The 27,800-nt window shown below is 43.8% G+C and overlaps 1 protein-coding gene across 3 annotated transcripts in view; it reads right to left on the reverse strand.

The window, feature by feature from the left end:
* The window catches only part of LOC140187968 (small conductance calcium-activated potassium channel protein 2-like), a 119,295-nt gene that overhangs the window by 25,276 nt on the left and 66,219 nt on the right, over window positions 1–27,800 (reverse strand). Inside the window, exons 2-4 of one of the 3 annotated variants that reach the window (XM_072243832.1) lie at window positions 26,062–26,115; window positions 23,112–23,207; window positions 15,346–15,764 (exon numbers count right to left, since the gene is read on the reverse strand). In XM_072243832.1, coding sequence (XP_072099933.1) covers window positions 15,346–15,764; window positions 23,112–23,207; window positions 26,062–26,115 — 569 coding nt within the window. Of the gene's footprint in view, window positions 1–15,345; window positions 15,765–23,111; window positions 23,208–25,545; window positions 25,607–26,061; window positions 26,116–27,800 lie in introns of those variants that run through there. The other 2 variants (XM_072243833.1, XM_072243831.1) reach the window with 2 other exon arrangements.

Genomic DNA, 27,800 nt, shown 5'->3' on the forward strand with positions numbered 1-27,800 from the left:
GATGTGGACTTCTGAGCATGGCCCGGATTTATCGCTCTTCCTTAGTGGTACTGGATGTCCTTGACCCATGGCACCCTGTGTGGCGAAGGTGAAAGGTTGCGATATGGCTGAAAGGTTTTCTCTGCCTCTTCAGAGACTGAGGTAGTCTGCACTGGAGTCACATACAGACCTGGACTAGGTAAGAATTGTAGGTTTCCCTTCTGAAAGACTGAACTAGTTAGGTTTTTCATCTCATATTGCTTCTACAGAGAATTAATGTTTCTTTCCAGATCGTTTTCTTTGAATATGAAGTCTCATATTGCCAGGGGAAGCTTTGATCTCAAATCCTGCAGATTATTAATCTGGTCCTCTTCCTAAACATTCTAGTCTCTTTCCTTCAGGATTCTACTTAGTTCCATCTCTTTCTCTGAGCCTTCAGACCCCAGTCAGTCTCTGCGACTGAACTCCTGTGAACAACCTCACTAAGCCGAGGTTTCAGGGCAACTCCAAGCTGTGCTTTGATAGAGTACGCCTTCTAATCAGACGTGCTTCGAGTTGCAGGAAGGAAAGTTGTGTTACTGCAGGGATTTCACACACTGCACTAACCTGAGGCAATGATATCAGAAAGGCCAGAGACTTCACTGTTCTAAAGTGTGTGAAACACCTTGACTGTGGCACCCTGATCTGGAGGCAAGCACCCAACCTGACAAGTTCACACTCCTGTCTAGAAGTTCATCATCCAACCTTTCATCCATGAGCTTGCCCACAGTAAATTTTGTCGTCATGAGCACCATTGAGTAGGTCTTGCACATTGATAGCATTTCCATGTAAGATACCTTTTGCACGGTGTGTAGAGAAAATTAGAAAGTTGGGAGGAAGATGGAACGTTATCACAGACCCTTTGGCCCACAATGCCGTGCCAACCTTTTAACCTCCTCTAAGATTAGTCTAAACCTTTCCTCTTCCATTGCTCTCTGTTTTACTATCACTCAGGTGTCGATCTAAGAGTTTCTTAGACGTCCCCAATTAATCTGGCTGTGTGTCCCACACACCCACCACTTTCTGTGTAAAAACTTACCTTTAACATCCCCTTAAACTTTCCTCCCATCACCTCAAAATTATGCCACCCTCGTATTAGCCATTTTTGCTCCGGGAAAAAGCATCCACTCAATCTATGCCTCTTATCATCTTATAATATAGAGGAGAGTTGGCACGTGGCCAAGTGGTTAAGGCGTTCGTCTGGTGATTTGAAGGTCGCTAGTTCGAGCCTTGGCTGAGGCTGCGTGTGTGTCCACACATTGCTCTGTGACGACACCGGTGCCAAGCTGTATGGGTCCTAATGCCCTTCCCTTGGACAACATCGGTGGCGTGGAGAGGGGAGACTTGCAGCATGGGTAACTGCTGGTCTTCCATTAAAAAAAACCTTGTCCAGGCCTGCACCCTGGAAACCTTCCAAGGCGCAAATCCATGGTCTCGTGAGACTAACGGATGCCTAAAAATATAGGGGAGTAAGACCAGAGAGAAGAAAGGTCTGGGACCTAGGTGGGAGAGGGCAGGGTTGGGAAACATCTGGATGGAAGGGGGATGATAAAAGTGATGAATGGATTGGAGGACTATCAGGTGATGAGGGTTACTGGGGGTTAGGATTGGTAAGTAGAGTGGGTCGGCTGGTGAGAGGTGAGGTTGTTGGTCCAGGCTGGATTGATCGTTGAACCGTACAGTGTTGGTGGTTAGTTGTCAGAGGGGCGGGGTGGGCGATCACATTAGAAGGCCAAAGGTGGACATCCAACTAGAAGCTTGGGGGTGTGGAGGAGAGAACATTTCAGGGGCTGGAGCAAGGACCAAAGGAGAACCGGGTAGATGCTACCTCAACGGCAATGGAACTGAATGGCTACCCAGCATCTGCCTTTACCAGTGAAGTTGGCACTGGTGAAAGCAGGCTTCTGCACTGTGCTGGGATAGTGCAGGCCACATGGGCAAACAAAAATTACTGAAGGGTCTTTATTGCAAAAGCAAAAGAGACAGCAGGTGCTGGCATCTAGATCAAAAAGCTGGAAGAAGTCAAGCAGAGGTAAAAAGTTGTAAGGTCACGATTAAAAATATCAGCTTTCACCTTTTACATCTACAGATGCTGCTACATCAACCGAGTCCTTCCAGCATTCTGCTTCTGAGCCTTGCAGAGCTTTGGTTGTGCCGTACATCTACAGGGTGTCTAAATGTCATTGTGTCAGACGCACAGAGAACGCAGAAAAAAAAAGTGCAACTACTCAGCAAGGGTACTCTGACAGCACCAGTAAACCTTTGATTGCAACCAAGGAGCTGCTAGACAAGGTGCTGGAAGCAGGAACAGTTACGACACTTACGGGGCACTTCGGCAGGTACTGAATGAACAGGGCACAGCGGGTATGGTACTGGCGGGCAGGAAAGTGGGATTAGTTTAGCTCAGCATGATGATCAGCATAGACACAATGGGCCAAAGAGCCTCTCTCTACGACTAAGATCAAGGGAGGACACCACCACCTAAAGGTACCCCTCCAGGCCATACACCTTCCTGATTTGGAAATACATTGCTGATCCCTAATTGTTGCCGGGTCTAAACTGTGGGACTACAGTATCTCCCTGACAATACTGTGGAAGTAGTCTCACCAGAATGGGAGCACCTCATCAGCAATTTCTCCAGGACAATTAGGGATGGACACTGTCAGCAATGCCCACGTGAAGTTTGACCTTTCAGTGAGACTGGATAATGGAGAACAAAAAAAAAAGTGGCCCAGATGATCTGATTTCTAGACATCCATACTCCCATATTGAGCTAGGATCTACAGAAAGCAAGTTAAGCTTCAACAGATAAGTGTACTGGCATGGAAAAGCCTACAAAAGCCCATTTCATCACAGGGAAAGCCTTCCCCACCACTGAACACATCTAGAAGGAGCACTGCCATAAGAAAGCAGCATCCATCATCAAGGACCCCCACCATCCAGGCCATGATCTCTTCTTGCTGCTGCCATCGGGAAGGAGGTACAGGAGTCTTAGATCCCACACCACCAGATTCAGGAATTATTATTACCCTTCAACCATCAGGCTCCTGAACCAGCACTGATAACTTCACTCACCTCAACACTAAACTGATTCCACAACCTATGGACTCACTTTCAAGGACTCTACAAGTAATATTCTCAGTATTATTTATCTACTTTTTATTTATTTTTTTTATTTGCATGGTTTGCCTTCTTTCGCACACTGGTTGTTGGTCGGTCTTTGTGTGTAGCTTTCAATTGATTCTATTGTACGTCTCTGCTCTACGATGAATGCCTGCAAGGAACTGAATCTCGAGGTAGTATATGATGATATATACATATTTGGATCATAAGTTTACTTTGAACGTTGTTACTCATCTCTCCCAGTTCAAGGTTCCCGAGGCCTGATGAAGTCCCTCATCCTCCTTGAGCTGAATATTAGGTTTCACTATACATTAGTCTACTAACATGATTATCGGTGCCACCGGCAAAGATAGGGCTTATTGCTCATTCCTTGTTGCTTTAGAGAAGGAGGTGACTTGCTTTCCTGAACTATTGTTACCCATTTGACAAAGGTGTTCCTACAGTGTTGTTGTGGCAGGCTGTTCCAGTATAGTTCCCGTGGCATGGATACTTCAATTACCACGACTATGAACTGATTCTATGACCCATGAACTCACTTTCAAAGACCCTTTACAACTCATGTTCTCAGAATTATATTTTTATTTGCAGTTTGTCTTCTTTTGCATATTGTTTGTCAGTCTTTGTCTGTTTATGTATAGTTTTTGATAAATGCTGTTGTTTTTTTTTCCTGTAAATGTCTGCAAGAAAATGAATCTCAAGGTAGAATATGGTAACATACAGTATCCACATAGTGGCCACTTCATTAGGTACAGTTGTACACGCCAGCTTGTTAATGCAAATATCTAATCAGCCAATCATGTGGCAGAGGTTCAATGTGTTAAAAAGCACGCAGACATGGTCAAGAGGTTCAGCTGTTGTTCAAACCAAATATCAGAATGGGGAAGAAATGTCATCTAAGTGACTTTGAATGTGGAATGACTGCTGGTGTCAGATGGTGTGGTTTGAGTATCTCAGAAACTGCTGATCTCCTGGGATTTTCACACACAACAGTCTCAAGAGTTTACAGAGAATGGTGTGAAACACAAAAAACACCCAGTGAGCAGCAACTCTGTGGGCAGAAACACCTTGTTAATGAAAGAGGTCAGAGGAGAATGGCCAGACTGGTTCAAGCTGACAAGAAAGTGACAGTACCTCAAATAAGCACAAGTTATAACAGTGGTGTGCAGAAGAGCATCTACAAATACACATCAAACCTTGAAGTGGATGGGCTACAGCAGCAAAAGACCACAAACATACACTAAGTGGCCTCTTTATTAGGTACAGGATTTCCCTAATAAAATGCCCATTGACTGCATATGCTTTGATGATAAATTTTGAAGAGTGTCTGCCTTACTTCCACATCACTATTCCACATGACCTGGTGGAGAAACCTGCAGTGCAGGTGTCCCTTTACACTTGATGCCATTTTCCTTCTAAGCAGTTAAAGTTTTAGCAGATACTGTTGAAGAACATCATTTTAGATCTTTAAACCAATAATAGAAAAATCGCCTTGATATTAGAAGTAACAGTAAACAGTAGTAAGGACGTGGTCTAGAAATTACAACGGGAGATAGAAAATGCATGCCAAAAGGGCAGTGTTACAATAGTCATGGGGGATTTCAATATGCAGGTAGATTAGGAAGATCAGGTTGGTGCTGGATTCCAGGAGGGGGATTTCTAGAATGCCTTTGAGATGGCTTTTTAGAGCAGGTCATGGTTGAGCCCACTAGGGGATCAGCTATTCTGGATTAGGTGCTGTGCAATGATCTGGAATTGATTAGAGAGCTTAAGGTAGAAGAGCCCTTAGGGGAGAGTGGTCATAATATGATCAAATTCACCCTAAGTTTTGAGAAGGAGAAGCTAGTCAGATGTATCAGCATTACAATGGAGTAAAGGGAATTACAGAGCCATGAGAGAGGAGTTGGCCAGAATCGATTGGAAATGAACGCTGGTAGGGATGGCGGCAGAGCAGTAATGTCTGGAATTTCTGGAAACAATCTGGAAGGCACAGGATATATAAATCCCAAAGAGAAAGAAGTATTCTAAAGTCAAAAACACAAACATGGCTAACGAGAGAAGTCAAAGCCAACGTAAAAGCTGAAGAGAGGGCATATAACAGAGTGAAAATCAGTGGAAATTTAGAGGATTGGGGAGCTTTCAAATACCAACAGAAGGCATCTAACAAAGTTATTAGGAAGGTAAAGATGGAATAAAAAAGTAAGCTAGCCAATAATATTAAAGAGGATACCAAAAGTTTCTTCAGATACAAAAAGTGTAAAAGAAAGGCAAGAGTGGATATTGGGCCTCCGGAAAATAATGCTTGAGAGGTAGTAATGAGAGACAAGGAATGATGGATGAATGAAATAGCAGAAAAACTGAATAAGTATTTTACATCAGTCTTCACAGTGAAAGACTCTAACAGTATGGTGGAAGTCCCAGGTGTCAGGGGTCATGAAGTGTGTGAAATTACCATTACTAGGGAAAAAGTTCTTGGGAAACTGAAAGGTCTGAAGGTAGATAAGTCACCTGGACAAGGTGATGTACACGCCAGGGTTCTGAAAAAGGTGGCTACAGAGATCATTAATAGTGATCTGTCAAGAACCACTAGGTTCTGGAATGGTTCTGGAAGACTGGAAAACTGCAAATGTCACTCCATTCTTCAAGAAGGAAGGGAGGTAGAAGAAAGGAGAGTATCGGCCAGTTAGTCTGGCCTCAGTGATTGGGAAGATGTTGGAGTTGATTTTTAAGGATGTGGTTTCCGTGTTCTTGGAGACACATGATAAAATAGGCTGTAGTCAGCATAGGGTCCTCAAGGGAAAATCTTGCCTGACAAATCTGGTGGAATTCTTTGAAAAAATAACAAACAGGATAGACAAAGGAGAATCAGTTAATGTGTTGTTTTTGCATTTTCAGAAGGCCTTTGACAGGTGCAAGGTGCTACATATGAGGCTGCTTAACAAGTTATGAGCCCGTGGTATTACAGGGAAGATTCTAGCAAGGATAATGCAGTGGCTGATTGGCAGGAGGCATAGAGCAGGAATAAAAGGAAGTTTTTCTGGTTGGATGCCGGTGACTACTGGTATTCCACAGGGGTCTGTGTTGGGTCTGATTCTTTTTACATAATACGTTAATGATTTGTATGATGGAATAGATGGCTTTGTTGCCAAGTGTGCAGGCAATATGAAGATAGGTGGAGGGGCAGGTAGCTTTGAGGAAGCAGAGAGGCTACAGAAGGACTTAAGACAGATTAGGAGAATGGTCAAAAATGTGGCAGACGGAATACAGTGTTGAAAAATGTATGTCATACAGTTAGGTAGAAGAAATGAAAGAGTTGACTATTTTCTAAGTGGAGAGGAAATACAAAAAGCTGAGGTGCAAAGAGAATTGATAGTGCTTGTGTAGGATTCCTGTAAAGTTAATTTGCAGGTTGAGTCTGTGGTGAAGAAGGCAAATACAATGTTAGAATTCATTTCAAGAGGACTAGAATATAAAAGCAAGGATGTAATGTTGAGACTTTATAAAACACTGGTGAAGTCTCATTTGGAGTATTGTGAGCAGTTTGGGCTCCTTATCTTAGAAAAGTAGTGTTGAAACCGGAAAGGGTTCAAAGGAGGTTCACGGAAATTATTTCAGCATTGAATGGCTTGATATATGAAGAGTGTTTGATTGTTCTGGGCTTGTATTCAGTGGAATTCAGAAGAATGAGGGGTGACCTATTTGAAAGCTGTCGAATGGTGAAAGGCCTTGATAGAGTTGATGTGGAGAAGATGATTCCCATGATGGGAGAGTCTAAGACCAGAGGACACAGCCTCAGAATAGAGCAGCGTCCTTTTAGAACGAATATGAGGAGAAATTTCTTTAGCCCCAGAGTGGTGAATCTGCAGAATTCATTACCACAGGCAGCTGCAGAAGCCAAGTCTTCATTTATATTTAAGGCAGAGGTGGATAGATTCTTGATTGATCAATGCATGAAGGGATGCAGGGAGAAGGCAGGAGATTGGGGCTGAGAGGAAAAACGGATCAGCCATGATGAAATGGCAGAGCAGACTTAAAGGGCCAAACGGCCTAATTCTGCTCCTATATCTTATGATCTTATATTTTTACATGTACAATTGAAATATCTAGATGGGGAGCTAATTGGAAAAGAGAGATTTTTTGTTTTGTCACAGGCTTATTAGTTTAGAAGACACAGGGTTTCTCCTGTATTTCCTAGTCTTCACTCCTCAGTTTATGTCCTGGCCTTCCTAACTATGAAAAGTTTCTGACCAAATGGGACTTGCGGTGAAAGAGAAAGAAAATGGTGCCTTTCATCAAATGTTATACTACTGCCAGACAGAGGAAACAGGGCAATGGCCAGGCAGAGCAAAGCAACTTTTAAATTCTATTGTAACGGCTCACCTGCCACAGAAAAATTCATCTCAACATTTATTTTCATTATTCAATGGCCCTTTCATTGAATCTGACACCCAAACCAGCAGAGAGTCAAAATTGCATAAACTATACTAAGAGGGAGGGAGCAAAGGAGGAGGTCACTCTACCCATCGTTTCTGTGCTGGCTCTTTCAATGAGTTTCCAATGTAGTCCCTCTCCACTCTCTTTCCTCCACAGTCCTGCTAGTTTTCTCCCCTTGGAGCATTATCCAATTCCTTCTGAAAGTTCCTGTTGAATGATGAGAGGCATCGATCGTGTGGATAGTCAGAGTCTTTTTCCCAGGGCTGAAATGGTTGCCACAAGAGGACACAGGTTTAAGGTGCTGGGGAGTAGGTACAGAGGAGATGTCAGGGGTAAGTTTTTTACTCAGAGAGTGGTGAGTGCGTGGAATGGGCTGTTGGCAACAGTGGTGGAGGTGGATACGATAGGGTCTTTTAAGAGACATTTAGATAGGTACTTAGTAAAATAGAGGGCTATAGGTAAGCCTAGTAATTTCTAAGGTAGGGACATGTTCAGCACAACTTTGTGGGCCGAAGGGCCTATATTGTGCTGTAGGTTTTCTGTGTTCTATGTTCTAATCTGCATCCACAGTGCTTTACAAATCATAGCCTATCACTTAATTGCTTTTCTCTATTCCTTTCTTTTTCCGTTTATTGCAGATTAAATCTTTGTTGACTGCTAACTGAACCGTCTCTCACTGGAAATAATTTCACCATTACTCTTTCTAAACATCTCCTTGTTTTGAATATTTTGCTGTGCAAGTTGATGGGGTTGTTAAGAAGGTGTATGGTGTATTGTTCTTGAGTAGTTGGGGGACCGAATTCAAGAACCACAAGGTAATGTTGCAGCTCTATACAACCCTGGTTAGATAGGGTTGTATAGAGTATTGTGTTCAGTTCTGGTTGCCTCATCTTAGGAAGGATGTGGAAATGTTAGAGGGGGTGCAGAGGAGATTTTCCAGGATGCTACCTGGATTAGAGAGCATATGTTATGAGTTTAGGTTGAGCAAGCTAGGGCTTTTCTCTTAGTAGTGAAGGAGGATGAGAGGTGACATGATAGAGGTGTACAAGATGATAAGAGGTGTAGATTGAGTGGAGAGCCAGAGACTTTCCCAGGGCGGAAATGGCTAATATGAGGGAGGGCATAATTTCAAGGTGATTGGAGGGAAGTGTAGGTGATAGGGATTTTTTCTCCTCAGTGAGTGGTGGGTGTATGGAATGCCATACCAGCGATGGTGGTAGAGGCAGATACATTATCGTCATTTAACAAAACCTTAGGTGGGCACATGGACGACAGAGAAATGGGGGGAAGGAAACGATTGAGTTAGCTAGAAGGTCAGCACAGCACCGTGGGCCAAATGGGCTGCATTGTGCTGTAGTGTCCTGCGTTCTATGTTTTGAATAAGTTCCTCCCCAAAGAGAACAGCTTCAGCTCTTTCAGCCTCTTGGTGTATCTGAATTTCTTTGTCCGTAGATCCATTCTGATGAATCTCTGTAGCCTCTCCAAAGCCTTGACATCCTTCCCAGAAATGGACATGGTTCTCTAGGTCTCAAAGTTAGCTTACTTTCCTAGTGATTCCCTCTCTGGATTTTCTTCTGTTCCCTTCCAAAGCTCCATTGTTATTCTTCTCTTCAGGAATTTCCAACTTTAACCCCATCATTCTTCTACTGTTACCCCTCAAGCCTCATGAATTCAGTCTGTCTTTGAACTCATTGTTTAAAAACTTCTAATCAGATATCTGCCTCTGGCAAAGAAAGAAAACAACGGAAATCAGTAGAAAATAATTATTTGAAACCCCAATACCACTTTCTGCACACCTTCACCTCCGTCACTGCTATTCTGTCATCCAGTTGTACTAGGCTCTTCTTATCCAGGTCTACCCACGTCTGTACTCTGTCATCCAGACTATCCTATGTGGTCCTGCATCCATCCTATTTCTTATCCACATTCAGCCTGCTGGTGACATCGGTTGAAAACGTGAACCCATTGTCATGGGTCCTCTGTTGACACCTATCTCCACTTCACCGTGACCTATCTCGACCTTGAACTCTCCTTTCAGAGCTCGTTCTGAACCATCTGCAATTTTGAAATAACGTCCTGCTAATTAAAAGATGAAGCAGTTCCCTGAGGCAACTCCTGAGCAAACCTCCTCAGTTTTTAATCTGAGGGGCATAAATATTGCTAACATCTGTAATGCTCTATTCAATATCTTTTTAAAAACATATTAAAATCCACTGCACTAAATCATCTTTGCTGTTAATTTATTAATCAAACATACTTTGCCTTTTAAAATCCTGTTGGAGTAGAGTGTAAAATTGTTAATTTTCTTGTTATTAAACTTTGCTTGCTTATATCTTTATACAATAACCTATATGTGTGTAAGGTACAGTGAATCTTCAGCAATTGTAGTATAGTTGATTCTGTATTTTCCTAGGAGTTTCTCTGTAGCCTGCGTCATGCCACTGAAGCTGACAATTTCATAGGCTATTTCTTATCACTGGAATGTGCCTTAGCTCTCTAGTCTAAGCTACATTCGGTGGCCATTTTGTTAGGGACTTCCTGTACCTAATAAAGTGACCACTGAGTGTATGTTCGTGGTCTTTTGCTGTTGTAGTCCATCCACTTCAAGCTTCATTGTGTTGTGTGTTACAATGTGTGGTTATTTGAGTCACTGTCACCTTCCTGTCAGTTTAAACCAGACTGGCCATTCTCCTCTGACCTCGCTCATTAACAAGGCATTTTTCGCCCACAGAACTGCCACTCACTGGAAATTTTTTTTTGATTTTTGCACTATTCTCTGTAATCTCTAGAGACTCTTGTGAGTGAAAATTCCAGGCAATCAGCAGTTTCTGACAACCCAAATCACTCCGTCTGCCAGCAATAATCATTCATGGTCAAAGTCACTTAGATCACATTTCTTCCCCATTCTGATGTTTGGCCTGAACAACAACTGAACCTCTTGACCATGTCTGCCTGCTCTTATGCATCGAGTTGCTGCCACATGATTGGCTGATTAGTTATTTGCATTAACGAGCAGATGCACAGCTGTACCTAATAAAATGGCCACTGAACTAGTTTTTAGTATAAGATCACCACGACTTCTGTGTTCCTTTCCTTTGATCTTCTCCTTCACTCTCTCTCTCTCCCCTACAGCACAGAGAGTTGATCACTGTTATTTTTACTGTTATGAATACCTAATAAACAGCCATAACCACCAAGTTTTACACCTTATTCTTGACATTCTGGAGAATTGAATTGACTTTATTACTTACATCCTTCACATACATGAGGAGTAAAAATCTTTATGTTATGTCTCCGTCTAAGTGTGCAATGTGCAATGTGTAGTCATTTGTAATAAATAGTATGTACAACAAGACAGTCAGTATAACATAGGAATACAGTTGTGTCAGCATGAATTAATCAGTCTGATGGCCTGGTGGAAGAAGCTGTCCCGGAGTCTGTTGGTCCTGGCTTTTATGCTGCGATACCATTTCCTGGATGGTAGCAGCTGGAACAGTTTCTGGTTGGGGTGACTCAGGTCCCTAATGATCCTTCAGGTCCTTTTTAAACACCTGTCTTTGTAAATGTCCTGAATAGTGGGAAGTTCACTTCTCCAGATGCTCTGGGCTGTCTGCACCACTCTCTGCAGAGACCTGTGATTGGAGGAGGTACAGTTCCCATAACAGGCAGTGATGCAGCCAGTCAGGATGCTCTCAATTGTGCCCCTGTAGAAAATTCTTCAGATTTGGGGGCCCATACTAAACTTCCTCAACCATCTGAGATGAACCTCTGGATGACAATATCACCAGATCCAACAACTCATGCCAACTTTTATTTATTAACAGATATTTTCTATGGTCCTGGTTGATAGTGCCCATTAGATTTGTCTGGCTTGTGTTAGGTTATGCTAGTTTGTGGTTGTAGGTTTGCCTCCTTGCCCATCAGCTGCAATCCTCCAATTCTCAGACTGTTGTCACATCCAAAGCAGATTGTTCTCAGAGTCTCTGCAATTTCCACCATTACTTTCCCTTGATCATCATCTATTTCATTCTCCATCAGAACAGAAACCATCTGTTATTAGCTCTCCATGGAAGTCCATATACAAGAGTGGCTCCTGGTAGGAAATGGCTCTCTTTTTGGTAAACAACAGTTTCTATCTGTGTTGTGTTAGACCAAGTGTTTAGTGCTGAAGTAGGAGGTGGGAAACGGTGGCTTAGGGTTGGAGGGTTGGAGGTTTGGAGGGTAGGAGGGTTGGAGGGTAGGAGGGTTGGAGGGTTGGAGGGTTGGAGGGTTGGAGGTATCCAACACTGGAAGGTGGAAGTGGCAGAAGAGGATTATGGATGAGAAAGTTATAAAGGGACAGAGAGACAGAGTATGAATAGTCAGAGTGCGGCAGAGAAACAGACTGGGCAAAGAAGTGCAATGGAAATAGAGAGCCTGAATAAATACAATAGTACATCAGTGAGTGTGTGTGAGAGAGAGAGAGAGAGAGAGAGACTGAGGAAAAATGTGTCAATGAGGGAGGGAGATTGAAAAGGTTTGGAAGAGGGAGACTGAGGAAGAATGGCCAAGTTTAAAGGACAGAGTGGGAGAAGACATGTAAAGGAGCAGGAGACTGAATCAAAGTGAACAAAGACAAGCACACACACACACACACAAACACACACACACGCACGCACGCACACATGCGCTTACACGCAGGACCATTCTACCCGTGATTTCTGGGCCATCACTGCAAAGAGTGCTGACATTATTCCCACAATCTACTATTTACTATCACATATAATCATTTCACAGAATCCTGAAGTCATTGTGACTCAGGATTCTTTGGCCCATCAGGACTGTGATGATATTTCACTCCTTGTTTCTTTCCCTGTACCTAAAAATGATCTTCCCTCTGTTATTTTCCCAATTTATTCACACAGTGTCTTTTGAAAGTTCCTGTTGGATCATCTTCCACTACCCTTTCAGACCACAGCGGTTTAGCATTTCTTCCCTTTTGTTGCCACTGGTTGTTTCCAATGATCTTAAACTGCCATTCTCTGTTCAGTAACTCACTTGCCAGATAACATTCCGCTCATGCTCTGCATGTAAAGGAGCAACACCAGCTTCTTCAGTCTCTCTTTGTTCTTCCTCCTTGGGATCATTCCAGTAAATCTCCTTCCATTCTCTTCAATTCCTATAGTCTTAAGTCTAGACTCCAGCTGAGATGTAATCAGACTTTTGTAATCATTTAGAAAAACCTCTTTGCTATTGTGAAGCTATTCAAAAGGACAAGGATCCCATTTATCATATTAAACAACATTTCTTATTTCTTTATTCTATTTCTGACTAATCAGTAAATTTTGCAATAATGTCCTCTGCCTGGGCTTAGTTCATGAAACATAAGAGCAGAGCTGCTATTTGCACCCACTTGCAAATGCCACTGCATTAATTCCTTTGGTCGGTGAAACAACTGCTGGTTCCTGCTTTCTGCCTTTTGCCTCCCCAATAACCTACAGACTGCCATTGTCCGATTACCTTAAGTTAGCAAGTGCACTGCTTCACCAAGCATCTTTCAAATGTCCACTTTTGCAACATTAACTGCATTAACCCAGAAACACTTCCAGTTACTCTGAGATCCCTCAAAGTTGCATCGCAAGGTGAGAGGGTGGTAAAGAAGGCTGCCCTTCACTGGTCAGGGGATTGACTACAAGAGCCACAAAGTAACATCACAGCTCTATAAAAATCTGGTCAGAACCCACTTGGAGCATAGTGGTCAGTTCTGGCTCTACTGGGATATAGATAGGTTAAGTGAGTGGGCCAAGGTCTGGCAGATGGAGTACAACGTCGGTAAATGCGAGATCATCCACTTTGAAAAGAATAATAGAAGAGCAGATTATTATTTAAATGGTGAAAGTTTGCAGCATGCTGTTGTTCAGAGGGACTTGGGAGTGTTTGTGCATGAATCGCAAAATGTTGGCTTGCAGGTACGACAGGTTATTAAGAAGGCAGACAGAATGTTGGCCTTCATTGCTAGAGGGACTGAATTCAAGACCAGGGAGGTCATGCTGCAACTGTACGGGGTACTGGTGAGGCCGTACCTGGAGTACTGTGTGCAGTTCTGGTCTCCATACTTGAGGAAGGATATACTGGCTTTGGAGGCAGTGCAGAGGAGGTTCACCAGGTTGATTCCAGGGATGAAGGGGTTAACCTATGAGAACAGATTGAGTTGCCTGGGACTATACTCTCTGGAGTTCAGAAGAATGAGAGGGGATCTTATAGAAACATACAAAATTTTGAAAGGGGTAGATAAGCTAGAAGTAGGAAAGTTGTTTCCATTTGTAGGTGAGACTGGAACTAGGGGACATTGCCTCAAGATTCAGGGGAGAAGATTTAGGAGGGAGATGAGGAGAAACTGTTTTTCCCAGCGAGTGGTGAATCTGTGGAATTCTCTGCCCAGGGAAGCAGTTGAGACTTCTTCACTAAATATATTTAAGATATAGTTAGATAGATTTTTATATAGTAGGGGAATTAAGGGTTATGGAGAAAAGGCAGGTATATGGAGCTGAGTTTAACGGACAGATCAGCCATGAACTTATTGAATGGCGGGGCAGGCTCGATGGGCCAAATGGCCTACTCCTGCTCCTATTTCTTATGTCCTTATGTATCAGTATAGAAAGGATTTGGAATCTTTAGAGAGGGTGCTGAGGTGATTTACCAGGACGCTACCTGGATTAGAGAGCATGTCTAATGAGGATAAGTTGAACCAGCTACGGCTTTTCTCTTTGGAGTGAAGGAGGGTGCGAAGTGACTTGATAGTGAGGTACAAAATGATAGGAGGCATAGATGGAGTGGACAGCCAGAGACTTTTTTTTCCCAGGATGGAAATGGCTAATACAAGAGGACGTAATTTTAGGTGTTTGGAGGAAAATATAGAGGGGATGTCAAAGGTAGGTTTTTTTTCTCACAGAGAAGAGGAGGTACATGGAATGTACTGTCAGGGGTGCTAGTAGGGGCAGATACATTAAGGATATTTAAAGGATTCTTAGATATATACATGGGTGAGAAAAATGGAGGGCTATGTGAGAGGGAGGGGGTTAGACTGATCTTAGGGTACGCTAAAAGGTCAGCACAACATCGTGGGCTGAAAGGCCTGTACTGGTGTATGGTCTATGAGTTACGTTCTTCAACAACTTGCGGGTGCCTTACTTTGTATGTACCCCCAGCTTTCCTTTCCCAGGGAGAGTTTGATGGCTTAGTGCAGATAGTCTATTCTCTGTGCCTAACTTGTGCCATACCTGATCTGGGAGTGTTTGACAGGAGACTGTTGAAGGAGTTTACTCTGTCACTAAACCATGGCGTCACTGCCCTTGATGTACTAATATAAAGGGAACTTCACTCATTATCTACCCTCTGCTGCCCCCGACCTTGGAGTGTCTCACAGGACAGTACAGAGATGTACTCTGTATTTAACCTCAGTGCTCTTACAAGTTGTCTGTTGTCAGGATAATGTAACTTCTGACATGTCTACCACACCTCAATGACATCAGATCTGATAAATAAACTCCAGCAGAGATCTCACACAGGCTGCATAATAGCACTCCGAGACAGTGTGTTGAAGAGCTCCTCTTTCAATCAATGGTCTTTAAATTTACCTCCCCCCCATCCCCCCCCACCAGGATTCTAGAATTTATCACAACACCTTTCCACATGAAAGAGAAAGGTTTAACTCGGATTCCACATTTGGATTGCGTTATATTACACACCGCCAATTCCAATTTTCAACCATCAGTCCACAGGGTGAGGTCTTACCTTTCACACACGCGTACAGTCCAGGCAGCAATAATCCAGGAGGAGATACTAAAGACCAGGAGCACAGTCCCTGGGCATATCGTCATCAGAGTCTTCATGACAAAGCGTGTGTTGAAGTTTATCTTGTTAAGCGCTCCAATACTTCTGGATGAGGCGTCAGTAAATAGCTTACTGTGAAGCAACATCACTCTGGCAATAAGATAAAGTCTTAGAAACATGGGGATGGAAAGGATAATGTCCACGTCTGCGTTGGCCATCGACGTTGTGTAGCTGAAGGCTAGGCGTGCGGTCCATGTGAAGATATACTGCCCAGGGATCGGGTGAATCGCACACACCAACAACTCCAAGCAGATGAAGAATATTCTTTCATACGTCATGGCTATTCTCCAGTCATCGGCTCCATTGTCCACCATGAAGAGCTGAGAATGAAGAATCAGAAAGTGGGATTAAGCACGAGGGATTCATCTGAATGGTAACATACTGTTCAGCCCCTCAATTGTCTTCTGCAATTAAATCACAGTACAGCTAATCTGTACCTTAACAGAGTTTCCCTGCTTTGGAAACTCTGTTTCTCCATAAAATTCTTAAGCATTTTCAAATGATCTCCTACTCGGTGCTGCCAAGACTTGAGGAATGGAGTTGTAGGGAGAAGATGGATAGGCTCGGACTTCTTCCCTTGAAGCATGGGGGACTGAGGGGTGACCTCATAGAGATGTATAAAATCATGAGAAGCATGACTAGAACTCTGTCTTTTTCCTCGGAGTGGGGAATCTAGAACTAAAGGACAAGGACTTAAGGGGAGAGGGAAAGATTTAACATGAACTTGAGGGGAACGGTTTTTACACAGAGGGTGGTAAGTACGTGAAATGATCTGCCAGGGGAGGCCGTTCGGGCAGAATCAGTAACAACATTTAAAAGACAGTTAGCCTTGATGCATGGATAAGAAAGCTTTTGAAGGTGATGGGCCAAGTGCAGGGAAATGGAACCGGCTTGGATGGACATCTTGGTGGGCAAGGACCATTTGGACCAAAGGCCTCCTTCCGTGCTGCGTGACGGCATGACTCAGCCTTCTCCTCCAGTCTTGGCATCTTTTGGGATGAGGGTACCAGTCTCCCTGAGATTTCTGCGTGAAGTTGCATGTCCTGCCATCACCCCTCAAAAGGCCAATCTACATATTATGATATACTCCCTAGTTCCAGGCTGGGCTCACTAAAAGGATGCCATCCTACCAGCTCAACCAACTCTTTTTATCATCTTAGACTGCAAACTGGAAGAGGTCATGATCCAGTAGTGGACAGCAATGATTAAATGACAAAACTAATCAATTGAGATCCTTTCCCATTTCCTGACTGTGCGCCTGTTTACTATTAGATCTCCAATCACGTTCTGATGAATGGCCATTGTTGAACGGCTAACTTTGCCCACACTCCATGGAAGCCGTTTGATCCCCTAAGTAATGTCAGTGTTTATTGTTTCTATTTTTTTTTTCTGTTTTTCCTTCCAACTGTTGTACTAGTGGGACTGAGAGAAGATAAAAAGCTGCCCAGTACTTTAGAGGGAAGATGGATAGAATCCACAAAATTAAATTTACTGTTGTTTTTTCTGCTAAGCTCTCAATACAGGGGAGTATGTGCCTTGAATATTGTTGCTGAAATTTGGTGATATTGACGTCAAACGAATTGAATTTTGGAAGCCAAGTACAACACACAGATGCTATTATAATCATATGGTTAATGGAAGCAGCCGAGGATGAATTCCTTCACCCAGGGAGCTAATTTCAATAATGTTTACAGTAACATAGTTATTCTGTTGCTAGTATATTAACCAGAGAAGCCTGGACTGATGTACCTAGGAAGCAGATTGCATAGCCCAACTTTATTCAGTGCTAAGTGATTGAAAATTGTTTGTACCCACAGTGGATAACCCGCAGTTGCAATGAATGAGAAATTTGACTGGCTACTTCCCAGCATTACCCTTGCAAACAAAAAAATTGTGTCAGGACATATGTGATGATATAATTTCCCAGACATCACAGGAAACTTGGGCTCTATTGATCTGGGGTGCATTTTGTCAGACAGTCCTGAACACCATGCCCGAGGGCATAGGGTCCGGCTGGGCATAATGCTGGTCAGTAACTCAACTCCATTATTGGGACCATCCAGCTACCTTGACTATGAGAAGCCCTCAACACTGCCCTCCATCTCCATCCTCTCCAGCCCACTTCCCCATTGAGCTGCGGTTCTGTTTCTCCCTTCCCACTCACAATCGCCCCATCAAGCACACCGCTCCAGTCCGCCACTCACAAACACAACGTCAGCCCTTCACACGCCCCCAACCACCCCCCCCCCACTACCTGCCCACAAATTCCAAGCTCCGACGCTCTCCACTCCTTCTGAATATAGGCCAGCTCCACATGAACTCCCAAGCCCTACCTTGGAACAGAAGGACAGATCACTACCTTGTTGGGTCTGATATCCCATACCTGTCCTGTTGTAAGTTTTCAAACACCAAATCCCACCATGGCAACCGAAGAATTTAGACTGATCATTCTACAATGTGAAAATAAGTGTCCCTGGTAACCATGAACCTACCAGACTACAATAAAGTGCCCATTGCCTTCAGAGGAGGGATCTACTTTCCTTACTCAGTCTGGCCTTTCTGTGGTTCCACATCCATAAATGATTGACCTTTGAAATGGCTCAGCAACTTCCTCATTTTAATTCTGGGTTTCCCATAGCCCATGAATGGATATTAAAACATATGTGGAAAAACTCAGAAAAAGCTTGTCTATTGGTAGGACAATATGTATGCATCTGACTTTCAGTGGCAAGCTAATAAATCAATTCACTTTAACTGCTATTGTCAGAAATCCCTGACCCGCGTTTCAAACTCAGAAGCATTGTTCTCCATTGCTAGCAATGTTTTCAATTATTTAGTGCAGCCCGGTCCCTGAATGGTAGAGAGCCTTGACTCTAACACTCTCTGACACGTCCTTACAATACTGATAGTTTAATTGTTGCCTCTAGAATATCTTGGACTATCACATTTCCACCCCACCCCCCGCATCCCAAATACACCCGACTGCACAATGCAGTATCCGTCCCACACCCGGGGGCCGGCGCTGCAGACAATGTGATGCCAATCCAGAGAGAGATTTAACTGCAGTGCCTCAGCGGCACATCTGACTCATGCACTGAAGCCAGCAGGAAAAGATCTTCTTCCAAATGTTGTCAATCAAAGTTGAAGATCTCATTTTGAGAGCAGTAAGGTGATGGAAATCATGAAGAACTGCCCTTCTGGGGGTGGAGGGAGTTAGCAAGCTAGGTTAGAGCTCCCAGTCCCACTGGGCGATCCTGGAATGTCCAGGAATTAGAGATTCATTTCTGTGATTTCTTTCTAACAGCCAGCAGAGGAATGAAAGCATTTAAAATAAAATCACACACAAAAAGCTAGAGGAACTCAGCAGATCAGATAGGATCTTTGGAAAGGAATAAAGAGTCAACATTTCAGGCCAGGACTTTTCATCGGGACATACGTCAGGTCCTGATGTAAGATCTCATCCCGAAACATTGACTCTTTGTTCTTTTCCATAGATCCTGCCTGACCTGCTGAGTTCCTCCAATGTTTTGTGTGGGTTACTCTGTTTTCCCAGCATCTGCAGAATCTCTTGTGTTTTAAAAAAAATCTTCCTTTTTTCAAAACGTTATTGTTGAAATTAATCAAAATATGGCAAATTGATGATTACATTTATTTATTTGAGTATCCAAGACGTCATCCCATTGTTACAGTGGCTAAAGGAAGACGGAGCTTGAGAAGATGGAAGTGTTTGATGACCAATGGAACTGGGAGTCCAGCAGGTCATGTGATGAGGTCTCTGTCGGTCAGGTCAACCATGCATCTTGCATCCTAGCTGGCTAGATACGCAGGCCAGGGCAGTACACTATGGAGAGCAAGCTGTTGCCCAAGTAGCAAGCACCTCCCCTCCACACATCTGATGAACCCTAAGCACCGATACAGTTTGGCATCAGCAACGTTGCAGGAGTTGCCAGTCAGCATTAAGCTCAATGTAAAACTGCTTTAGGGACTCCAGTTCCAGATCTTTCACTTGGGGTTTACTCCTGGTACCTTCCCCATGAGTGGGTATAACCACAAGGCAGCAGAGATTTCCTTCTCCTAGATGAGCTACCAACCACAGCTGACGAGCCCCATCTGCCCAAGATCGACTGGTTTTAAGGAATCAGTAGCCTGCCTTTACCCCTTCTCCTGTCAGTAAAAATGGTTCTGCCGGGCTTGGTAGCTAAGCCAGATGTGAAGGCCAGGAGCATGACTTGGTTGTCAGAGGCTACTTGAGACAGATGTCATTGGGAGCATCCAGTGGGTACTGGGTGCTTGTCCCCATTACCACCCCATCTATAACAACCTTAGGTCATGTGATGAAGCCACCGGGAATATACATTAAAACAGAGGTGTCATCCATATTCTCTTGCCCAGAATGAGATGTGGGAAGAAATACAGGATCAGACGAATGGGAAGAGAATGGATTGCACAAACAAGAGAACATCTGCAGATGCTGGAAATCTGAGCAACACACACAAAATGCTGGAGGAACTCAGCAGGCCAGGCAGCATCTAGGACAAGAGCACAGTCAATGTTTCAGGTCGAAACCCTTCAGCAAGGGACCCCGGTCAGACCCCCCACTTGGAGTACTGTGTTCAATTCTGATCGCCTCATTACAGGAAGAACGTCGAAACCATAGAAAAGTACAGAGGAGATTTACAAGGATGTTGCCTGGATTGGGGAGCATGCCTTATGAGAATAGGTTGAGTGAACTCGGCCTTTTCTCCTTGGGGCGACGGAGGATGAGAGGTGACCTGATAGAGGTGTACAAGATGATGAGAGGCATTGATCGTGTGGATAGTCAGAGGCTTTTTCCCAGGGCTGAAATGGCTAGCACGAGAGGGCACAGTTTTAAGGTGCTTGTGAGTAGGTACAGAGGAGATGTCAGGGGTAAGTTTTTTTACACAGGGAGTGGTGAGTGCGTGGAATGGGCTGCCGGCAGCTGTGACGGAGGCGGATACAATAGGGTCTTTTAAGAGACTCCTGAATATGTACATTAAGCTTAGAAAAATAGAGGGCTATGGGTAAGCCGAGGTAGTTCTAAGATAAGGACATGTTTGGCACAGCTTTGTGGGCCAAAGGACCTGAGTTGTGCTGTAGGTTTTCTATGTTTCTACGTTTCTAAGGGTTTCAGTCCTGATGAAGGGTCTCGGCCCGAAACGTTGACTGTACTCTTTTCCATAGATGTTGCCTGGCCTGCTGAGTTCCTCCAGCATTTTGTGCGTGTTGGATTGATTGCATAACTGAAGGCAAACTTGCATTTATATCAGAACCTATGTGTCCCAAAGATGTTGTGATGTTACAGGCACTGCAATCAATGTATAAGCTGTGAGCTCCCACAACAGCGATTAAATAATTGACCAGATAATCCCTTTCAGCATTGTTAGTTGAGGGATCATCTGTTCACAGTGGCACCAGGAGTAACAGCCTGAATTATGGTCTCAACTCTATGGAGTGGGACGTCCTCTCCAGGTGGTGAAAGTGATAGCCACTAAGACACAGTTGACATCTAACAGACAGGAGATTAAATACTTAATGTTGTGAGTGTTGAAACTGAGAAATACAAGTGATCGAGTTGTCAGGGAGTTTGACCAGAAGTTATTTCAATCGGAGTGTTTTTCAATTAACATGTCTGTTTGGACAAAAATCTTCAAAAGCTTAATGCTTCACTGCATATATTAACATGTTTTACACATTATTTCAGTGATGCTGTGTTTCAAATCCTTTTGCAACTGATCACTAGGCTTTTCACATTTGGCTTAAAAGGTAATGATTTCATGGATCGGGAGGAGCAGAAACAGAAAATATTCTTGGGGTTAAGAGAACTAAGAATTTAAAATGAAGTTTTGCCAGAAATGCAAAATTAAATGGCAAGATTTGGGCAGGAATATTAGATAAACCTTCCGTGCCAGGAATGCATCACGGTCCTGGCCGATCTCATCTTGTACACTCTGTAACTGAGATAATCTATTGCTCCGTCTGCTATGCCGCAACGCACACTACTCCCCTTCACTCATTACCCTCTGCTCTCTGACATCCACTGGTTCACAGAACAATATAAATGCTCAACTGCAAACTAGTTCTCTGCATTCCGTGTAATTTCCTCCAACTCTGTAATCTCTGCATTCTTCGACTCCATAATTTTCTGCTCTGGTGCAACTGCCTGGATCTGAACATGACTTTCTTCTTGTTTGAGAGCTGGCCATTGTTGGCAAGACCAGAATTAATTGCCCTTCTGTAATTGCACTTAACAAGATGGTGGTGAGTTGCTTTGGCCTTTGTAAAGATACTTCCACAGGGCTGTTGAGTGGGAAGTTCTAGGATTTAGATACATTGAAGAAATAGTGACTTTTTTTTGTGTGGATGGTCTATGGCTTGGAGAGGAGAGTGCACGTGGTGGTCTTCCCTGTTCTTGATGGTAGATATCAAGGGCCCTGGAGGTGCTGTCAAGGTAGCCTGGGGGAATTATTGTGGTAACTGGGTGATGGGATGGAGATACCAAAGGAGGTGTAAAGTGCTTCTTCTCTCTGCTAGCCCTGCAGGTCACCTTTGGGCACCTGCTTAGCACCACTCCCCACCCCGCGATCAGGGTCACGTGAAGCTGTGGGAGCAGGTGGTGGATGGTTGTGTGAGCAGCTGGTGCATCTCACATGTCCTGGTTGTGCAACCACTGATGCTGGGCACACTATCTCTGAGGAGTATTGATAATGGCTGGGGTCACCCGCCTTGTAAAGATATTGCCCAGATAAAGGCAATGGCAAACCACTTCTGTAGAATTTGTCAAGATCAATCATGGTCATAAGCCATGATCGCCCACATTATACAATATGGCATGTAATGAGGATGATGATGTTGTATGTGGCAGGCTCTGCTGGCACTGTGTCCTGGTGGCAGTAGGAATAAACATTTATGATGGTTGATTGGCTGCATTACCCTGGACGTGCCATGCTTCCCGAGAATTGGAGCTGCACTCATCCAGCTACATGGAGAGTACCTCACTGCACTCCAGACCGCTGTAGGTGATGGAAAGGCTTTGAGGTGTTGGTGGTTGAGGCATTCATTGCAGAGTATCCAAGCGCTGACCTTTTCTTGTACCCACAGTGACGTGTGGCTGGCTCATCTGAGTGTTTGATTAAAGGTAACCACCTCCCCCACCTCTGAATTTTGACGACTCCTCTTCCATCATCCTAAATATTTACTCTATCCACCACTAGCACATCATGGTTAAAGTGTGTCCCGTATAAAATGCACTGCATTTATTCCCTGGGTTATTCCAAATACACCTTCTAAGTCACCAAGAAATTGAAAGGCAGCTTCTCCCACCATTCCTTCATCATTACTGTGTCTATGTTCCCATTTTCCCAACCCAATATCAGCATGGGATCAACTGCAGCAGCCCAAGCAGGCAGATCAGTAGCATCTTCACAGGGTCAATTTGAGATAGGAAAGAAATGCTGACCTTGCCAGGTACTCACATCCCAAAAAACATGAATAAATATAACCATGCTAGAACATACACACAAGTGATAGAGTGCAAGATAGAGCTTAACATCAGGAGCAGATTAGACGAGGCAGGACTCCTCGGGTCAGCTGTGGGAAAGAAGGAGAAGAAAATGGGACAAGACTTGGAAGAAAAGTTGGGCGCTTACCTGAATCTCACGAGCATGATAGACAACAATGAGACCCAGTAATATTACAGTAGAGAGGCTGATAAGGCATTTGAGTGCGAGGGAATAAAGTGACGCCTGGAATGCAATAGAGAGAGATGGTTAGCCTCAAACACAGAACTCAACAAATAGCGGAACCACTGTCTCTCTAACCGGGAAGTTCAACCAGAAAGAAAATTTTAGAAACAAGGCTTCCCACACACTTTCCATTTATTTCCTCCCCACCTATCCCCTTTATCTCCAAACGTCAATCCCATCGATCCTATCACCTCACCATCCCTGATCCCTCCATAATTTTCTTTTGCCCTCTTTTTCCGACTATTCAACGTTCTTTAACAATAAATATTTCCCCAACTCTCTAACCCTCACCACCCCTCAAACATTTATGTTTTAATTTGTATATTTGAAACCCGTCATGAAAGTGATCAATCGGCTTAGATCAAGATTATTAAGTCCACTCACAATTTTCCTCAAAATAAGATCCCCAAAGTCTTATACTTTTCCAGAGTGAAAAAAGGCGGAGCAATCGAACGCTGTATTAAAATATTATTATAGTCTCTTTGGGTGACCATCATGATTATCTGACACTTGCACGTGGTATCGAGAAACAGAAATCTTGTAATTCTATAGTAACTTTCACAATCTCAAGTCATCCCAATTTGCAGCTAATGGAATAATTTTTAAGTTTGTTTATTGATATGATGAAGAGAACATTGTAGCCAATTTAGCAGAGTAAGTTTCCACAAAAAGTTACATGTTAAATAATCAGATCTTCTTTTAAGATGGTTTTGGTCGATGAATGAACATTGGTCAAAAATAATGAGGAGTCCTCTGAGTTCCTCATATTACCAGGGGATCTTGGATATCTACTGTGGAGAGCTTGGATTACAGCTCATCCAAAGGTCAGCCAATTGGATTCAAAGTTGGCTTGATGGTAGGAGTTGGAGGGTGGTACTGTTCTACATTGGAAGTCTATGATCAGCAATGTGCCAACAGCAACTGGCACTGGTTCTGCTGTGGTTCAGCATATGTACCAATGATTTGGGTGAGAATGTAGGTGGCATGATTAGTAAGTTTTCAGATGACACCAAAATTGGAGGTATACTGGACTGCGAAGGATATTCATGAACTGGGAAAGTGAACCAAGGAATGGCAGATGGAATCTAAGTCAGACAAGAACAGTGTGATACATTTTGGGAAGGTAAACCAGGATAGGACAGGTCAACTGGAGAAACCTGGGTACACAAGTACACTGTTCCCTGAAAGTGACAACCCAGGTAGACAGTGTATGATGGTATGGTTGCCTTCATAAGCCAAGGTGCAGTGTACAAGAGGAGGGATGTCATGTTAAAGTTGTACAAGAATGTTGCTCAAGCCACATTTGGAGTATTGTCTGCATTTCTGGTCACAGCACCATGGGAAAGATGTGATTAAGCTCGAGAGGGTGCAGAAAAGATCCACTAGGATGTTGCCTGGTTTGAAGGGCTTGGGTTATAAGGAGAGATTGGATAGGCTGGACCTATTTTCCACAGAGAGGAGACATGACAGAGGTGTATAATGTCATGAGAGGCAAGGATGGGGAAAATAGTCAGAGGTTGCTTTCCGTGGTAGAAATATCTAAAACTAGGCATAGGGCATGAGTTATGTTTTTTTTTCTTTCTCCACCCATTTGGGGTTGGTCTTTGTGTGTTTTTTTATTATTGGTTTCTTTCAGGTTTCTTGCTTTGCGGCTGCCTGTAAGCAGACAATTCTCAAGGTTTTATAATTTATACATTCTTTGATAATAAATGTACTTTGAATCTTAATGTGCAGGTGGGAAGGGGTTGTTAAAGGGGATCTGAGGGGTAAATCATTCACACAAAATGAGCTGCCAGAGGAGGTGGTGGAGGTAGAAAAGGTAACAACCTTTAAGAGGCATCTGGACAGGTGCTTGAAAACGCAGGGCACAAAGGAGTATGAAACTAGTGCGGGCAAGTGGGTTTGGTATAGAATGGCATGACGGTCAGCATGGACATGACGGGCCGAAGGGCCTGTTTCTATGCTGTACATCTCTAGGACAATACCTCCAAAGGTGCAGGAGCCCCTCAGCACCGCCCCGGAGCACCAGCCAGGATTACCGGGGAAGGGGATTCTTTCAAAGGTGAGATTGCAAAGGTTCGTCACTTGTGGTGACAGCAAGCTGAGTTTTATCCCCAGCCCCTCTAAGGTGTTAGCAGAATTCACGCCAATGCCAGCAAGTGTCTGGACAACCAAGAGATACCCATCTTCTCAACATTTCCTTCGTCACCCATCTCTCTGTCCCCAAACAATACCAATCGTCTTTTTTTTTCTAACATGCATAGTACTTACAGCACAGAAACAACCCATTCGGACAACACTAACCCCAGAGACATGCTAGAGCAGTCAGAACACTTACCTCATTGCCACTCGAGAGTAGGCAACCGCACTCTCAGACACGCAGGAGCACACACTCCTCTCAATCACACCGAAGCAACAGTAATCGGAGCAGACAGAAACCAACCTCACACTCGCATTAGAAGAATCAAAACATTAATTTAAGAGGCACACCAGAGCAGATGTAACACTAACCTCAGCCACACATTGGAGGACACTTACTTAATTGACTGAACAATGCAGACATTAATCACTGGCGCAGCGGAACAGATGCTCAGCACGCACTCGAGCAGACAGATGCAAACCCGGGACTACAATAGACCAGGAACGACAGTAATTCCTGGCTCTAAAATACAGCGGGAAAACACCATCCCCAGACACTCTAGAACAGACACAATACTGGCCTCAAGTGCGCACAGTTGTCAGACACAATATCAGTTTCAGACATACCAAGCAATCAGAACGCTAACCGCAAATGCACATTAGAGCAGGCACAACAGCAGTCTCAGACACACGTTAGAGCAGTCAGAACACTAACCTCAGACACACACTTGAGCACACTGTTGGACGGCAGAATGGAGAGTTTCAAGCACTTTGGAATAAGAAGAAAAATGAGAAAACAGGGGGACATGGAGACAGTAACGAGAAGATAGAGACCGAGAAAACAACAGTAAGGATAAACAGTTAAAGGAAACGGACTGAGAACACACACTAAATATTACATCAGCTGTGAAATCACAACGCATTGTCAGTTATCTGTATGTCTCTGATTTGGCAAATTTATACAGAAACAGGAACTAATATGCTCCCAGACTGTGCAGTGGATTCAATAATCTGAAGAAGGAGTGACTCGATGTCAGCCACAATTTTGCAGTGACACTTCGGAATTGCAATGATAAATACTGTCGATTTTTAAAATCCGTCTTTTGGACTGCAGTGAGAGTGAGCAGCCAAACGAACACATCAGACCTCCTACAGCCTAAACCACCGAGAGTCAGAGATTTATTTACCTCGCATACAACCCAGCCATTTATTACTTATTTACTTTATTTAGAGATACAGCGTGGAACAGGCCATTCGAGCCACGCTGCTCGTAACCCCGATTTACCCCTAGCCTAATCACGGGACAATTTACAATGATCAATTAACCTGCTAACTGGTATGTCTTTGCATCTCGCCAACCGCTACGTTACCGTGGCTCTCCGCAGGACATTGCAGAAGAATCTGCCTTTATGTCCCCAGTAAATCAGCTGAGTGAGTCCAGAATACTTCCGGCAGTGTTAATCGTTACATCAAATTACCAGGAGTTCCCATTATTCTATCAGTGGATGAATCCTCAGAACATCCCGACTTGTATCTCAAACCACCTCCGACCTACACTGAAATCACCCAGGGTCAGCAATACTGTTGATTTAATCCAAGTGTAACCTTTATTCCTATCATAGCCTCTGACCCCATAGTCTGCTATTGCTCAGCCAACTCTCTCTCTAGAGCAGGGGTTCCCAATCTTCGTTATGTCACGGACCCCTACCATTAACCGAGGGGGTATGTGGACCCCACGTTGGGAACCCCTGCTCCAGAACATGCTACCTTCACACCACTCCTCCATCCCCCATTGCTAACCAACTAGAATGCAATATGATCCTTCATTAGATGACTGGACATTAACTGTCAACTCTGCCCTTTCTAGGAATTTAATAATTAGTAAATCATATTCAGAAAAAGCAGGTTGGTGGGTGGGGGTGGACTATATAATGTTGAGTGCTACTAGGATTTCTCCCCACTGTGTTGCCCACAGTAAGTCCCTGGAAATTTCTGGAAAATCCTAGGCCTGCAGGCAACCCTGGAAGAGTGCTTCTATTGACCGTAAAGATTGTGATGGCGAATGCTGAGCGTTTGCTTCTTCAGGCTGGAGAGTTGGAAAGTGGGATCACTGTCTCAGAGCAAAACGTCAACCATTGAGGGCTGTGGTTAAGAGAATTTTCTTCATTCAACAGGAATCTTTGGAATTCTCCTCTCGGCGAGGACTGCAGCACTCAGTCAGAGTGCACACAAGCCTGGATCGCGATATATTTGTGGGCGGTAAAGGAACTGAGGGATGGGAAGGTGGTCAAATTGGACAAAATAGAGGATCAACAATCAATCTGATGGAAGAACTCAGTGGCTGAAAGCATCCATGGGAGGAAAGGAATTGTCTATTTTTTTAAAAAATCAAAACCCTACATCAGGACGGAGAGTGGAGAGGTGAGATGGTCAGTATAGAGAGAACGACAGAAG

Source organism: Mobula birostris, chromosome 26 (genome assembly GCF_030028105.1).
Source record: "Mobula birostris isolate sMobBir1 chromosome 26, sMobBir1.hap1, whole genome shotgun sequence".
In the NCBI taxonomy this organism is placed as follows: domain Eukaryota; kingdom Metazoa; phylum Chordata; class Chondrichthyes; order Myliobatiformes; family Myliobatidae; genus Mobula; species Mobula birostris.